The sequence below is a fragment of the Triturus cristatus genome, chromosome 3_1, assembly GCF_964204655.1.
Source record: "Triturus cristatus chromosome 3_1, aTriCri1.1, whole genome shotgun sequence".
NCBI classification, from domain to species: domain Eukaryota; kingdom Metazoa; phylum Chordata; class Amphibia; order Caudata; family Salamandridae; genus Triturus; species Triturus cristatus.
In genome coordinates, this window is record NC_140583.1 from 204,313,412 (window position 1) to 204,329,552 (window position 16,141).

At 44.2% G+C, this 16,141-nt stretch overlaps 1 protein-coding gene across 7 annotated transcripts in view; it reads left to right on the forward strand.

Moving 5' to 3' along the window:
• The window catches only part of TLN2 (talin 2), a 1,262,084-nt gene that overhangs the window by 735,390 nt on the left and 510,553 nt on the right, over nt 1-16,141 (forward strand). For all 7 annotated transcript variants that reach the window (XM_085643650.1, XM_085643649.1, XM_085643651.1 and 4 more), the window contains 3 exons: nt 2,603-2,758; nt 5,996-6,097; nt 10,622-10,698. In XM_085643650.1, coding sequence (XP_085499776.1) covers nt 2,603-2,758; nt 5,996-6,097; nt 10,622-10,698 — 335 coding nt within the window. The remainder of the gene's footprint in view (nt 1-2,602; nt 2,759-5,995; nt 6,098-10,621; nt 10,699-16,141) is intronic.

The following is a 16,141-nucleotide window of genomic DNA, read 5'->3' on the forward strand; positions in this document are numbered from 1 at the left end:
GGTTTAATCTGTAGGAAAATCTGTTGATCTGCCATTGGGAAACTCATCAGTCTCATTAATGGATTGACAGGAAGGTTGGACGGAAACCAACGAAAGTGCAGACTCCTCGGGGTACCCTATGTCAGATCCCTAAAGGTAAAGCAAAAGGTACCATTGCTTCTGTATGTGTTGAGTTTGATAGGAACTTCTTAGGAGTGCGTCTCAGGTTCCGATAGAGTCTTTGCGGGTCAGAGGGCGAGTAACACCAGGAGCCGGCACTATCCTTGTCACCATATTCCTCAAGGGAGGTCATTTGGTCTCTGGCAGTGCAGGGATCATGGGAATGTTTGGATCACTGGGTCATCATCTGGATCTTAATGAAAAGGTCTCGCATTTTAAAGAGATCCATCATGTCCGTGCACGGTGATTTTCTATTTTTAGACCGGCCCATAATCTGTCCGTGACATGAAGTTGGATAATAGGATGAAAGTTAAGTACGGGATGCTCTGCCTTTTCGCTTTCCTGGCTGCCTTTCATCAAAGCTCAGACCGTTTAAAATCTGCAGCACATTCAAAGTTCATCGTTTAGGTAGTTTTGTCATCCAGAAACTTGTGAAAAGAATGCAGCTTTTTTCTTACAATTATTAGAACTTTTTTTTTTAACCTATTATCAGAACTAAAAATATAATGCCTATTTCTTTTTTAAATAATATATTGATATAATGAAGATTTAGAAAAGATATATTTACTGATGTTTACAGAAAAAAAGCCAAATGCCTATTTTCAATCTAAAACACTTGAGGAAAAAAACAGGCGAACATAGTAATAGCCCCGTCTGGATTGTTTAGTGACGTTAAACTCGGCTCATTGCATGACGTCATTGGAACACCGCAGATGGAGCCTCTGTTGCTTTGACAGAAAGCCATTGTCACTGCTGTTTCCTGCTCGTCTCTTGTCTCGCCCGCGCGTTGCCCGCCATTGGCCTCTGGTCCTGGTTTATTTGCGTTTTGAAGGCACAGCTTTATGGCCCCTTGAAGTCCGCACTCGCTTAGTCGACCTTGGAGTTGGGCAAAGGTCGAATGATGCCTGGCTGGAGGATGAACTCAGCTCCAGGTGGACAGGTTGTCCTCGTCGGTTTCCAGGTGACCTCCGCGAGGGGTCTCAGTGGTAGCCGTCATGCCAGCTTGCAGATGCCCACATCCCTGGTTTAGTTGTGGTCTCCTGCAGTAAAGCTCTTGATAAGTTTTACTAATGTTATTTAGAGAGCACATTATATCAGAGGGCATTGCATTGAACAATCGTGATGTTAATCTGCCCTTTAACTTAATTTTTTTCCTTTCAGAGTCACATTTTTAATATGTTTTTTGTTAACCCTTTATTACAGAGATATACACTTCTGTCTTCCTGCCCTGTCTCCACACATTTCTGAATATTGTAGCCTATGCGCGCGCGCCCTACTGTTTCCAGGAGCGCGCATCCAGCGAAAGATTTCTCGAGCTTTCTAAATCATTAGCGCTAAAGGAAGCTTTCTCTTGGTGCGCGCTGGTATCAATCAATCAATCAGTGTTTGTTAAGCGTGACTGCTCACCCGTGAGGGTCTCGAGGCGCTGTTCTAGGAGCTGTACACCTGCTCCTCCATACCCGTTCTGATGTGCACCGCTGGAAGGGGAAAGTATGACTCGGGAGCACGCGGCGCTTACCATGTGCTCCCCTGCTGGGGTGAAGTGCATTCTTATGTTGAGGCTCTTAAGACCTCTTTACAAGCCCTTTCAAACTGCCTTCATATGGCCTCTGCAGCGTTACGGCCATAGCTGCGGACTTTGGAGCCTGCGTTCGAGTCTCGACATCCCCTCAACATCCTGCGATTCTGGACAAATCGCGTAACTTCCTGGTGCTTAAAAAAACAAGAACAAAATGAATGCTACTGTGTAGTTTAACTGGCTGTGCAAAAAGGTGAAAAGAAAGTATTTGCATAAAAAAGTAAAGACATCCACATTTAGTGGCTGATTTGTACAAAGTGAAACTATAAACCCTGGTAAATCCCAGCTGAACTTGTGCGATCTTAGGCAAATATTTTATTTTTACCAAAACTCCTTTTTTTCATTATTACACATGAAAGCACTTTAAATATGTGAGTTCAGAATACCAGTTGTACAAAAACCTATTGTGTTTGATTTAATAGACTTTAAGCCAAACATTTTCAGGGCTTGTCTTGTGCAGGGGCTTTAAGAAACAAGCCAGACCATTCACTGTTGCCCACAGGGGAAAAAGATTAGAGGGAACTGATTGTAGCTAAGGTTGCCAACATCTGATGAAGGTTAGGTCCGGTGGGATAGGTTGTACATTGCACAACTGAAACGACCTCATTTGAATGTAATTACCGTTTCGAATCAAGTTGGTCCACACTGCACTTGGTCTGCTCCGCTGCTCCAGGGCAGCTCCAGCATTGAAAGCTAACACCACTACAGGGCCGCCATTTTAAGACTGCATACATGAGAAGCTTGACGTTCACACAGCGGTGTTAGCCTCTTGGTGATAACTCAATTGCCACATCTGAAGCTGGCACCTTTATTCTCTTCAGGTACATGAAGCAGGTAAATTAACCCTTTGCCTTCCTCTTGCAGGAGAAAATGAAGAGCAAAAACAAGCTGGTCCCCCGGTTGCTGGGAATTACCAAAGAGTCGGTGATGCGTGTGGATGAGAAGACCAAGGAGGTGGTGCAGGAGTGGCCCCTGACCACCGTGAAACGCTGGGCCGCCTCTCCGAAAAGCTTCACTCTGGTAACTGTCTCCATAGACTCATTCCATCATGTCTTTTTTTTTTCCAGCTCGTGTAGACTTTTAATAGATTTTCTGACTTCCTCAAGGAAGGCTGTTAATTTAGTGGGCGTGAAAAGACGGATTTATTTCTTCGTGTTCTCGGATTAAATAAAATGTTGGTCATAATTTGAATATTGAAATTGAATCCCCAGATAAAATAACGTGTACATATTGAAAATCAAATACTTAATCCAAAAGAAGGAACCTAAAAGGTAATGTAAATGTGAATAACTAAAATTATAGTTGCAAAGAATAACGTTTAACAAATGCATTTCATTAATCTTTTGTTTAAAAGCTAGTAAACCCCTGTATCGTATTGCTTTTAATTTGTTTCAGTTGTTCTCCTGGGACAATCTCTCATGCCTTATAGCACAGTATCTTGTCGTATCACTACCTGAGAACGTCTGCCCCCACGCCCAAGCTTGTGCACCTGCCAGATGCCCACATACAGCTGTAATAGGCTGCACTAAGGCTAAGCCCAGTCATCGCCTTTGTATTTACTCTGACTGGTGTTGGCCTCTAATGTGCCTTTTTAATGTAATATATCAAGCACGTCGTGTTTAAATGGGTCTTCGCATAGATTTTTCCTGGACCACCCTGAAACATGGTCTTATAAGGTGGTTCTTACTTACTTGCATCTGTATCAGGAGGCCGACACCTGTTTGTTTTCAGGATTTCAAAAGGGATTTAATGGTGTACGTTATTTTTTTTTATAATTCTTTCAGTGGTGATGGGTGATTTGCATTTTGTTGAACCTCCACCGGAATTAGGCACACAAAAAAATAGGTAATTGTCTTTTGGGTGGGAGATTCCTTAGTAAATGTTCTACATGTTACAAAGGTGATAGTCATGGATTCCCCTTGCAAATATGTTGGCAAGTAAATCCTACTATTTTCCTCAAAATCGAGTATGTTCCACAATATTCCCTGATTGTGTATAATATTCAATGTTTACGCAGTAGGGACAGAGGAAGAATAAGGGATATATAAATTATTCATGAGAAACTAATAGGCATTTTTATTTTGACCCAGTTTATTCGCTTCAGGAGGTGCACTTTCTCCCAACATTTCCTGCAAACAAAAGCTGGAGTGGTCTGTCAGTGTCCAGAAGGGACTCGTGGGTCTTGCCCCCTAGAACTTGGTGAGGTCGATTTACGAAAAACAGCCAGGAAACCGTCATTCCTCGTGGAGGACCCACACTGAGCCCAGAAGCAGGGTTCTCATAGTAATTGTGTGCATGAACTGATATCCAGAAGGTATTTTGGAGTGCCGGAAGCAGGACCAGTGGATAAATGCATTTTCTGTGTAGGGCTTCACTTGGTTGGCAGGTGCAAAATTGGAACTTCATTTGGCAAGTGCTGTAATTTGTGCTGTGTGTGCTAGTCTGATCTGAATAGGTTAGTAAAGTAGCACTTGGTTTCAGTGCTCAGTTCAAAACGCACTAGTTGTGGGTCCTCTGTAGGGTTCAGTGCTCTGTAGGTTTCACTCCCTCTAAATGGAACCTGGCGTGCCTAGACTAGTTCAGGCTTTGTAACTAGTTCAGTCGTTTCAGAACGCTGGGGCCACACAGCTGGACTACCAAACCGGAGGCATTCCCCCTGTCTGCCTTGAGAATGAAGTGATGGGGGGCTGGCACCAAAGTGGAGAAACGCATCTTTATTAGTAGCACAGATTACAAGTGACAAACATCTATATCCCAGGCAGCCACCAGTCCCACTGACTTGCAGAGTCTCTTAATGGCAACCATTAGAATGAAGGGGTCATCGCATTGCAATCCAAGCCTCCATGCCCAGACTGTACTTACAACAGAACATATGGGATTTCTCTCAGTGACTCAGCTCCGGGCCCCTAAACGTGTTCAACCTTTCCAGAAGTCCCAGTGCCAGTGTAGTATGGAGGGCTGCTCTTGCTCCTGGCTTGCCATAGAAATCTGATTACTTCGCATCAGTTGCAGTGTCTCTAAATATTTGTACTCACACCATGCTTCTTTGGACTCACCACTGTTGTCTTCTGCTTCTTCTGCTTAGTGAAGTGATTCTGAAGAATGATGTGGGTGAGATGGAAGGTCATGGTGTGATGCGTGACTTGAGAGTGGGGATTTTGTGGTCAGAGCAGGCGAGGGTGCAGATAAGTTAGACGGAAAGATCTGTGCAAACTGCAGTTATCTAGGATGGCCAAAACAAAAGTGAGGTACAGAGACACAGCTGTGACAATCCATCGTTCAGAAGGTCTCATACTCTCAAAGTAACAGAGGAGGAATAATATCATTTTTATGAATCTGACTTTATAGATCTTTAGTGCCTGATTATCCTACAGAATACCCTTAGTCCGTAGATGTGTGTATATGGTATTTCCGTAGTGTGAACCGAGCCTGAAGGCAGCAGAGCGCTGTTCATGGTCAAGAACAGACATAAAGTCAACCAGCAGCTGGAGAGGAGTTTGAGCTGTGGATGGCTAATACAATGTGATGCAGTGTTCTTTAAAGAAGTGAGTCTTGAACTCGTTCCTAATGTGGAGCCGCGTTGAGGCGGTAATGATGAGTACAAGGATGCTGTTCCAGATCCTGGGTGCATAGATGATGCTTTAGGGTTGGACTTGAGTGTCCAGAAGTTAAACTATCCCAAGTCATGGTCCAGACGGTAAATAGAGGATCTTGGGAAAGCATTACAATCATCAAGCATTCTACTGTGCTTGTGCTGCAGCATCACCAACATTACAGTATGATAGTAGCGCTAACCCCTGTTTAGCGTGAGGTGTAAAAATGTCCACGCTGTTTCTGGTCAGTCCCAAAAATGTATCTGAGCAGTAAAAAAAAATGCTTACGAGTCTACAAAGTAAAGTGAGCAGGAGTGATGCTAATGCAAACAATATTATTAGGCATGGGTGTGGAAGTTCAGTGTTATTAACGCCACAATTTAATATAGATGGATGGTGAGTAGTCTTTCTTTCTCAGCTTGACGGTCTTGTCATGGTCATTTATTGTTGAAGGAGGTCCGTCTTATATGCCTAGCGTTCATTATTATATCATGGAGTTTACTAAAGAGTGTGTGTGTGTGTGTCTGTCTGTTTATGTGTTTGGGAATGCAGGTGTGTGGATCATTTAGTAAAACACTGTCAAACAGGTAGAAATATAGCAGCACCTAATATCTTTCCTGCAGCATTTGACCTTTTATTTAAATGGGTTGCGTCTCTCTTGTAGGACTTCGGCGAGTATCAAGAAAGCTACTATTCAGTGCAGACCACGGAAGGCGAACAAATCTCGCAGCTCATCGCCGGCTACATCGATATCATCCTGAAGAAGGTAACGTGCGGCGCTGTAACCTACAGTGACTCTTGGCTCTTTCCACTCTTGTCCGATGAGGAGACTGGGAAGGGAGGGACGGCCCTCTGCGTACACCTGATTTCCAACTGCACGGCATGTACACACTGGTAGATAATTGTTGAAGGTGCCCTTATTCAGAAATCTACCAAAACTGAAGGGAGAGTAACCAGGTCAAAGGACCAACACAAGTGAAGCTTACGTTTTTATGATTGCTATTATTACAGATGCCAGTAAATGTTTTACACCGAAAATAATGATAAACTAAGATCACTGTCTACACAGTGCATACATTACATTAATTTAAGACCGTCCCTTTAAAAGCTTTCTAGTCGCTGCCCATTGTAACACCATCGTGTGAAATGACCGCTTGTTGTAGGCCCTCTGGGACTGAGTTTCATTGATCTCCTAGATACCTGGACTCTCAGCATGAAGCTATGGCAGAGACCGAAAGAGCGTCTGTACTGAGAGTGAAAATCAACCTCCAACTATTTGGTGCTAGACCAGCACTTGTGACTATTTTCACATATGCCAGCTGACAGCCACCTTCGTGGCACCCAACTACCTGAGACATATTTGTGACCTCCATGTGCTCAGACTGTCCAGGACCTTTTCAGTTTCTGAACCAGGCCATACAAACCAGTCCACTGTCTCCAAGTAACGAGTACTTCTCATCTGGTCTTGTTTTTTCAGCCAGTAGCCCTGTGCATGCTGGGACATAAATACCCATGTTTACAATGATTAATGTAAAACGACACGCATGAGCGTTCTTAGTATCCTCAACTTAAAAAAACAAGACTGGCTGAAAGTCAGTCATACAGGTCTGTTGACAGCTACAATTATGTGGTAAGCAGGACCGCCAGGTTTGTTACAGACCAGCTCATTTATGTGTTTTAGGGATTTTTGTTTAGCTGGCAAATTCATATGGGCTCCACTGTGCTTAAACTTAAAAAGGGCAGGTCTTTAATTTGAAAGAGCAGAGGAGTTTTGCAGGCGATAATCTGAATAAAATATATCTATACTCCTAATTACGTCTCAAGTCAAGCTCTGCAAAATAAATTACTATTATATTCCCATCCCTGTTGAATACAAGAGTTCATGCCATAGTATATAAACACCATTGCTGTTCTGTTCACTGTTGAGCTTAGGAAAAGATGTCTTTTTGATGCAACCCTGCTTTTCTTGCTAATACAGCATTTTTCTGATGAAACAACTTTATGGTGCATTTTTCTGTCCGTCACATGTTCACCATCTTCAGTGTATGCTGAATAATTCGTATGGTTTAAAGCAAAGAGAAGTGCAGGACATGTACTTCATGATGACAGAGATGTAAATGGCATTTGCGTGCTTCTCTCGAAGGTTTTGAAACAACTAGTCTGCCCATGTCCAAGAAACCAGGAAGGAATTGAAGCCTGAGAGGATACACCATGCAAAAGGAAAACCCAAATATAGCCTCATTTACTTATTTATGTAGCACATACCACAAACCTAATTGTATCAAGGCTCCTCATTAAAGGATATTGACTGCATCTGATACTGAGTAGAGAGTGGAAGAAAAAAACTACTGAAGCAGGACCCATTTATTTAGGAGAAAGCAATGATTGTTAGATCACAGCAGCCAAGTATAGCAGATATTTTTTTCCGAAGTCAAACTAAAGCCATTTTTAAGATATTTATAGACCAGGCATAGCATTTCTAGAACAATTTGTCTAACGCAGCCAGTGCAGTGTTTAAGTGAGGGGATACTGTAAGACTTCAGAGGTTTCATGTGAGTGACCGTAATTTGCACCCCTTGCAGTTGGTCAGTGGGAGACTTGGGTGCCGGTCATCCCCATCACCTAACAAAGAGTTTCTGTAATAAAGATGAGCATTGATCAGTGCTCCTACAAATCTCTTTGTTAAGCGTTTGGTCAATAAATGGAAAGAATTCTTTAATCTATTCCAAGTTGAGGAATGCCGACTGTACAACTGTCCCCCATATGTGACCCAATACTGAGCTTATCTGAGATCGCTCCATTGTTTTTCCTTTGTTTAATGAATCGAATGATACGACCAGACAGGTTAGGAGGTTGCAAGACACTATTGAGAGATTGAACTTTAAAACAGGGATCCTTCAACAGGACATCAGCCCTGCCAATGTAGTTCAAGGTGGTAACTTCAGCCAGCCCCACTCTGAGTGTGGAGAAGGCGTCCTGTGTACTGTGGAGCTGCAGATAGATCTGAGTGTAATATGTGTAGTAGTGAGATGGCAAATATTGATCACTTAGGGCGTGAATGAGTAGTTACATAAAAACCTTAAAGAAGGAGGGGCTAGAATGGTGATCCATTTGGTGGGCATCACTTTTGACAGCTGTTTCAGAAGATAGGTGTGGCCCAAGCTTGACGCTTTGTATCCTCTCCGAGAGAAATGATTCGAACCATTGACTGCCGGGTCCCAGACACGAGCCACTGCTTGCAATCGGCTAAAGAATGCACCAAAGTCTACCAAGTCAAACACGACTGCCAGCACGGTTTCAGTGTAGTGTTGGCTCTGAAATCATACATGGTGATTTTCCAGAAACTCATGATGGTCTAGGAACCTCTAGACCTAGGAGAAAACAATTTTTTCCACCATCTCAGAAAGCCATGGAAGGCTTGCAGTAGAATGAAAGGTTTGCAAGTGGTCAAGGGAGACTAGTTATAAGTGGGTAAGAACATAGTAACTCAGGCTTGTGCCAGAACTGTTTATTCAGTAACACAAGGAGCACTAGTAGCTGCCGCAAATCTAGCAGCCACTGCAGGAATTATGGCAGTCATAACATACTGGAGTATTTTTTTATCATAGCTTCGATATCTGTGAACACAAGTAGAATGTCATATAAGGTATCAATTGGCACATTACATTTGGTTCCTACTACTGGAGAGCACAGTAGACCCCTGTTAAAATCAGTCTGAGAAATGGAAATTGAATGTGTTGGCATTTTTTAATTAAAAGCTGCATAAATGCATCAGCAGTGTCAAGTAACCTGGAAAGATTATGCAATAAGCAAGTAGGGTTACAAATGCCTGCACAATTTGGGAGAATTCTTTAGATTGATTATTAGCTTGTCATACCTTGTGGTTACGTTTTTTTTCTTTTTCCCTGGAAAACATTGTTCATATTGTTCTGGAGCACTGATTAAAGAAGTCTGTAATGCTGTTTGGCCCTAGATTTTCTCTATGTATTTTCAAGTCCATGACAGTAGCTTTAACGTTCCCTCAGGGACCGACTAAACTAAGGAGAATAGACAATTCTGATTGTTTAAAATTTAAGTAGGGCACCTCGATTTATTATGTCTATGAATGTGTCATGGAAGAGACCAAAATTGTCCATTGACTGACCCTTACTGAGCGTTTCATTTCCATGTTCAAGCGCATGATTCATATTTTCAGGGCACACTTTTTTGGTGGACTAGCATGTCAGAGATCTTCTTTGTTGCTCTTTTGACAGTGAAATATCTGGTAAAATAATGAGACCAGCTAATTGGATGTGTATCACAATTAATTACTTCAAAATCTCGGTTGAGAATTAAGTCAGAGCAGTGTCCTTTCCTACCCGAGGTGGAGTCTGCTGCAAGAGAAGTGTGTGCATAAGTAGTGTGTTTGAGAGCCTCGTGTGCAGGGATCTTGGGCAGTCCTTCTAGGCTTTGAAGTCCTCGACTAGTAAAAGATGTCGCACATCAAGAAGTTGCACTGCAAGTCGCTGCTGAATAGGGCCAGTGCCCCCTTTTAGCAAGAGAAGTGTGTGCATAAGTAGTGTGTTTGAGAGCCTCGTGTGCAGGGATCTTGGGCAGTCCTTCTAGGCTTTGAAGTCCTCGACTAGTAAAAGATGTCGCACATCAAGAAGTTGCAATGCAAGTCGCTGCTGAATAGGGCCAGTGCCCCCTTTTAGCACTGTACTGTCACTGATCACGTTACCACTAATAAACCTGTTTTTTTACTCAGCAGTTGGGCATTCTCAGAAAACCTCATCATACCACAATACATGTGATAGAGCCTGAAATTGATAATGTATGTGGAGTTGGTCAACAATTGAATACATCTGTACAGCACTGTATTCAGCGTTTACCATCCTTTGTCATGTGGTTGAAGAGATGCCGTTGTGAGAGAATCCAGCATACATAAATGACTTCCATTCCTTAGTTGGGGTTCATGTTCCGCAACCACTGTTTGGTCTCCCACTACCAAAGCCATAAGACAGTCCCGTGTTCATGTTCAGCTGCATCACAGCTGAGGTGGGCTTTGTCATGCCAAAACTGCCTGCCCACGACAACTCTCACAAGAGAACTTCACTGAACCATTCATTCCACTATGTCAGGTTGTTGCAGAATTGAACAATATTTCACAGATCCTAGAGCGCCGGATGTTTGTGAAGAATACTCAAAACCTTTGTAACTCATCAGCAGTGTTGTGATTGTTATACTGTCGATCATTGTGATGCCTTACTATGAACACACATTCACAACCTGTTTGCTCCTTGCCTTTCAGAAACAGAGCAAAGACAGATTTGGCCTTGAAGGCGAAGAAGAGTCCACTATGTTAGAAGAATCCGTTTCACCCAAAAAGTACGTAGTGTGAGCTGAGAAACAGACATTCCTGTTTCCTCTCAGTCCTTGTGTGTGCCGATAGAGTAAGCACGACTGATACTGTCCATGCCTTATGTAAGTGCGCCTCTGCAAATGTGTGCACCTTCCTACATAGGTTAAAGTACCCCATAAGGTGCGTATAGAGGATATTACTGGTCTCTGAAGCCTTCTGTTACTGTCCAGTAGAAAGAGTTTAAATTTTGGGAGGTCAGAGAACCTCAGGGTCACAGCTGCACCATTGTTCACTCTGTGTCTGTTTTTGTTTATTCCTTCTGCTTTTAGCATTCTTTCTGCTTGTATATAGTCCATGCATCCACTGCCTAAACGCATATGCTCCAGCCTTACTCATGAGCCTCATTGACCCCTTTTGGTCTCGTCGTGACCTCTAGTTCTAAATATGGAAATACTTGTTATACGTGCACTTTATTATATTACATTTTGTAGACAAAGTGTCAATTATGTTAGTATCCTACATTACATTTGCAAAGTATGCATGTTATGTGCTATACTTATCTTATATGGAAATTAACAAAAAAAGAAGAAATCTGGTATATGGAACTGCATCATTACTCCAAACTTGGAGATTGTTTCCTCTTCAGCTCAGTTAAAACAACATTAAGGCTGTACTGAGTAACATCTATGGGCAGCGGTCTGAGCCAGCGTAGCGGACAAAGGGTCCACCATGTGAAGGGTTTTTCCTGACCTAGGACTAGGTTTGTGAAGTTACCTGACCGAAGCACTGGAAGCCGGGGATCCTGTTCTGTCCATAACTGTGAGAATGGGTGAAATGTTCGCTATGACATCCCAAAGATGAGGTGGAAGAGGGGATGTAATGCTCAACTTCAAGCCCTTCTCCACTGTTATCGGTACAGCCAGTTGTCAGGTGTTCAGTGGGCATTTGTTTGTGTAGCACATTCAGCTAAACCTGGCATTTAAACTAACATCAATATCCATTTTCAGACTTCTGGTCCCATAATTAAAATAGAACGTCTGAAACTACAAGTCCCAGAGTACCAAGTGATGCTGACTTAAAAGAGAAGACTGACACAGTGTCATGACTTCCTTTATGCATGCTTGAAGTTCTCAGCAAACTTTTGTGTTGCTAGTCATCTCTTCCAGGCTTGACTTATATTGTCTACTTTGGCCTCTCATATTTTTACCTGTCCGATCTACAAACTGTCCATGACTCCATCTCTGGCAATTTTATCATTGTGCATTGCTCGTAGGTGACACAAAGATGCATTTTTAAGATTCTATCCATCACTTCCTAAGTACCTTAAGGGACTCACTGACCCTCCATTTCTTCAATCTAAATAAACTGTTGCCAGAATTCTCTCCAGCATCTAATTTCTCAAATCAAAGATTACAAATGGTATGTAATATACTCCTTTAATATTTATGTTGCCTGTTGCCTTTAACTTAGGTCGCCTGAAGGTGGAAAACTGTGGTGGTAAAGTGGGACCGTGGGCGGGAGTTTGGGTGGGGCGGGGAATGAGGAAGGTGACGTTGAGACTCTTCGCAGGCAGTCTCAACGGGGCAATTACCGGTCATGTGTAGGTGAGCAGTGTATATATATATTTTTTTTATATGGAGGGGACATAATTAGTTTTACTGCTTCATTTTCAATGGGGTAACCATACACAATGCCAATAGCAAGCACATGGCATGCAGCCCCTTCTTCACCCAGAGTGCGTATCACAAATGTCCAAGCTGCTGAAGTTGTTGCGATCTGCAAACCAGGTCTACTTTCTTTTAATACCTCATTCATGAGTGGGGCCACTTTTACTTTGGTCCAGGCCTAATTTCTCTACCAGTCGGCCCTGAAGGTATCTATGTCAAAGGTAAGGTGCCCTCTATTTCCGATGACGTCAGCCACATCATCTGTAAGGTCATTTACAATAAAAAATTTGCGAATATTCGTGACAAGAATTTTCAATTCTATTAAGGACAACGGAGGCGAGGATTATGCTTCTCATTTCTTTACTAGAAGCTCACAGCAGCCAATGAAAACACTGATAAAAAACCATGTGACAACCATAGAGTTCCGGGTATATAAGGTCCCTGTAGGCACATAGAGTCCTCTTTCTTTGTAACAACAGTTCAGTCCATGCACGACCTGTTCTTGAAGGATCACCGACAGATAAGGACTTCTCCAACCATCGAACTGAAAGCCCAACGGGGCCGAACGCTCCAACTGGATCCCGGTCCAGACAACTCTCTTGTGTGCAGAACACAGAACTATAAACCAGCCAATCGCAGCTGAATCATATTCAGATTTACTTGCTGTCAGCACCTGAAAGAAAGAAGAACACCCCGTAAAAGCCATTCCAGGTTGCTTGGTAAAAGACAACATAACCATTACGAGAAAAGGGGGCGAATAATCAGAGCAATGCAAATACATAGCATGATCAAACATACAACATCACATAATACAATGTGTATTTCTGGGTGGGATAATCTTTGCCTCCGTTGTCCTTAATAGAATTGAAAATTCTTGTCACCAATGTTCGCAAATTTTTAATTCTATTTCAGGACCGGAGGCTCCGATTATGCTTGTTCAAAGCTGAGCCACCACCATTGAAGCAACATCCACAATATGTTTATAGTAAAACGCTTTAAATATATGCTCATTAGACCAGTCAGCTGCACTCATGATATCTGAAAGGCTGACACCTGTCGAATATGCCTTCGAAGCCATGGCTCCGCGGGCGGAGTGAGCCCCAAATTTGGAAGTATCAATTCCTGCTTTGCCCATGAGCCAACGCATCCATCGAGACAAGGTAGCTGGAGTCACTGGGCGAAATGGCTTCTGCAGAGCAATAAGCAACTGACCTTGCATATTAGTACGAAACTCCTCAGTACTTATCTCGTAATCCTTAAAACATTGCACGACGCACAGTTTAGGATTATTAGGAAAAGCCGGGTGCGTGATAGACGTAGTGTTACACTTTGTTCTCCTGGACAAGGTGAAGGTCACACCCTCTGGGGAAAATCCACGCCCCGCTAAATCTAGCGCACGTACGTCAGACACCCGTTTGCAAGAAACCAGACACAAGAGCATAGTTAATTTGGCCGAAAGTTGTTTACGAGACAAGAACCTATTGGACGGCCAGGCCTCCAGAAATTTAAGAATAGAGACATCCCACAATTGAGAATATTTTGGGCAAGGAGGTTTCACCATTCTGACTCCTCTAAGTAATTTACATACCAATGGATGTTCTCCTAAGGGCTTACCTTCCAAAGGTAAATGCCCCGCCGATATCGCGGACCGGAAGTTGTTGATCGTCCTGTATGCTAAACCGGAGGAAGCAATAGAGGCTAGAAAATTAACCACTAAAGACACATGTGCTTTAGAGGGATCCACGTCCCGTTGAGCGCACCAATCACACCATCTCCTCCAAGAGGAGGAATATCTTTTGTGGGTGTTGGCCGACCAAGCTTCCTTGATAAAGTTGCTAGCCTCGCTTGAAAGGCCCGGGATACTCCATCTGTCCCTTAAACCCGCCAAGCAACTAGCGGAAGATGGTCCGATGTCACCAAAGGATGAGGGTTCTGAAGAGGGTTCAGCAATAGGTTCTGTAACCGGGGAAGAAGGATCGGAATCGCACAACTCATGTCCAGCAAAACTGGGAACCATGCCTGAGCCCTCCACAACGGAGTGGTCAAAATGAGTTCTGCCTGATAAGCCATTGCTCGCGCTAGAACCCTGGGGATCATGAGGAACGGGGGAAACGCATAGCATAGAGACCTCGGCCATTCTTGCAGGAATGCATCCGTGGCCACTGCTTCCGGATCCAGTCTCCAACTGAAGAATTGGGGAACTTGTCTGTTCAATCGGGATGCAAATAAGTCTATCTGACAAGGGCCCCAAAGATGGGGTCAGGCTCTGAAACACTCTGGGTAACAGCATCCAATCGCTGGAATCCTGCAGATGGCGGGAGTTCCAATCTGCTACCTGGTTGCTGGAACTGGGCAGGTATTCCGCAACCACCGAAATTCTGTTCTGAAGACAGTAGTGACAAAAGTCTTTGGCGATCTCCGCCAGCATTCGCGTTTTGGTACCACCCAACTTGTTGACGTACCGTCGATATGTTCTCCATCCGGAGGAGGATACAACAATCTGCTTTCTGAGGCGAGAGACATCTGATCGCAAAGGAACCAGCCAACAGTTCCAGGCAATTGATATGCAAATATAGTTCTCCCGGCGACCATTGACCACCCGTGGACAATGTGCCGCAGTGGGCTCCCCAACCCCATCGGCTGGCATCCGATTCGATTACCACATCCGGTGTTGATCCGAATAGCGCTCGGCCGTTCCAGGCCTCCATGTGATTTAACCACCAGTCCATCTCCAGCCTCGCCTCCTCTGAGAGAGGAATCTGTTCTGAGTAGCTGAGACCTTTCCGGAGATGGCGGATCTTGAGCCTCTGAAGGGCCCGGTAGTGAAGGGGGCCCGGGAAGATCGCCTGGATGGAAGAAGCCAATCGACCCACTATGCGGGCAAACGATCTCAGGGATGTCGTCTGCTTGCGAAGGGTAGACCGCAATTCCCGTTTGATGGCCCTCATCTTTGGCATTGGCAGCAAGAGATGACAAGTTAAAGAATTTATCAAAAAGCCCAGAAATTCGATGGACTGAGAAGGGATCAGTACCGACTTCTGCGGATTGACAATGAACCCCAAACTCTGCAACAGGCTTATCGCCCAATTGAGGTGCGTTTGGACTGTCTGAGGGGAGGACGCCAAAATTATGATTTTTATTTTTTTTTAAACCGTTTTTATTGCAGAACAATATAATAAGCAGCTTACATACATAATGATCCTGCACCGCCAGTGCCAGTGCCATTCCTTGCGTGGCCATTAGGCTTTCGCACACAGCTTGTTAGCCCACATCCCAGAGGCCGGGCAGCGGTGACAAGTAGGCCATTGTACCGAATCATAGTTCAACCTGTACCTTTGCTACGAACATAATAGGGTGTCTGCGTTCCGCTTTAAAGTTTCCTCCCCCCTTCTCCCCCACCCCGTCACTTCCCCTCCCCAGTCCCTATCCCCCAGCCCCCTCCCCCTCCAGTGCCCACGCCCACGACTGTCCCCGGCCTTAATGTGTAGTCTGGGGTACATATCAGAAGTAAATAACCATCTACTGTGTGTGTGTGGTTGGGATGCTCCAGGGAGAAACATCAGGCTCAGAGGGCGCCTCGTCCTCCTCCGCCACGCTGCTGCGCAGGGCCTGTACCAACACTTCCCACGCTGTGGCCGCCGCCAGTGCCCGATCATCAGCCCTACGGATCGCCAGTTGGTATCTAAGTGTACTTTCACCTGCCGCCCACTTCTGCAGTTCCTTAATCCACCTCCCATGTGTGGGGCCCTCCTTCGACTTCCAGAGTCTCGTCACTTCTCTCTTTGCCAAGAGGAGGCCCATA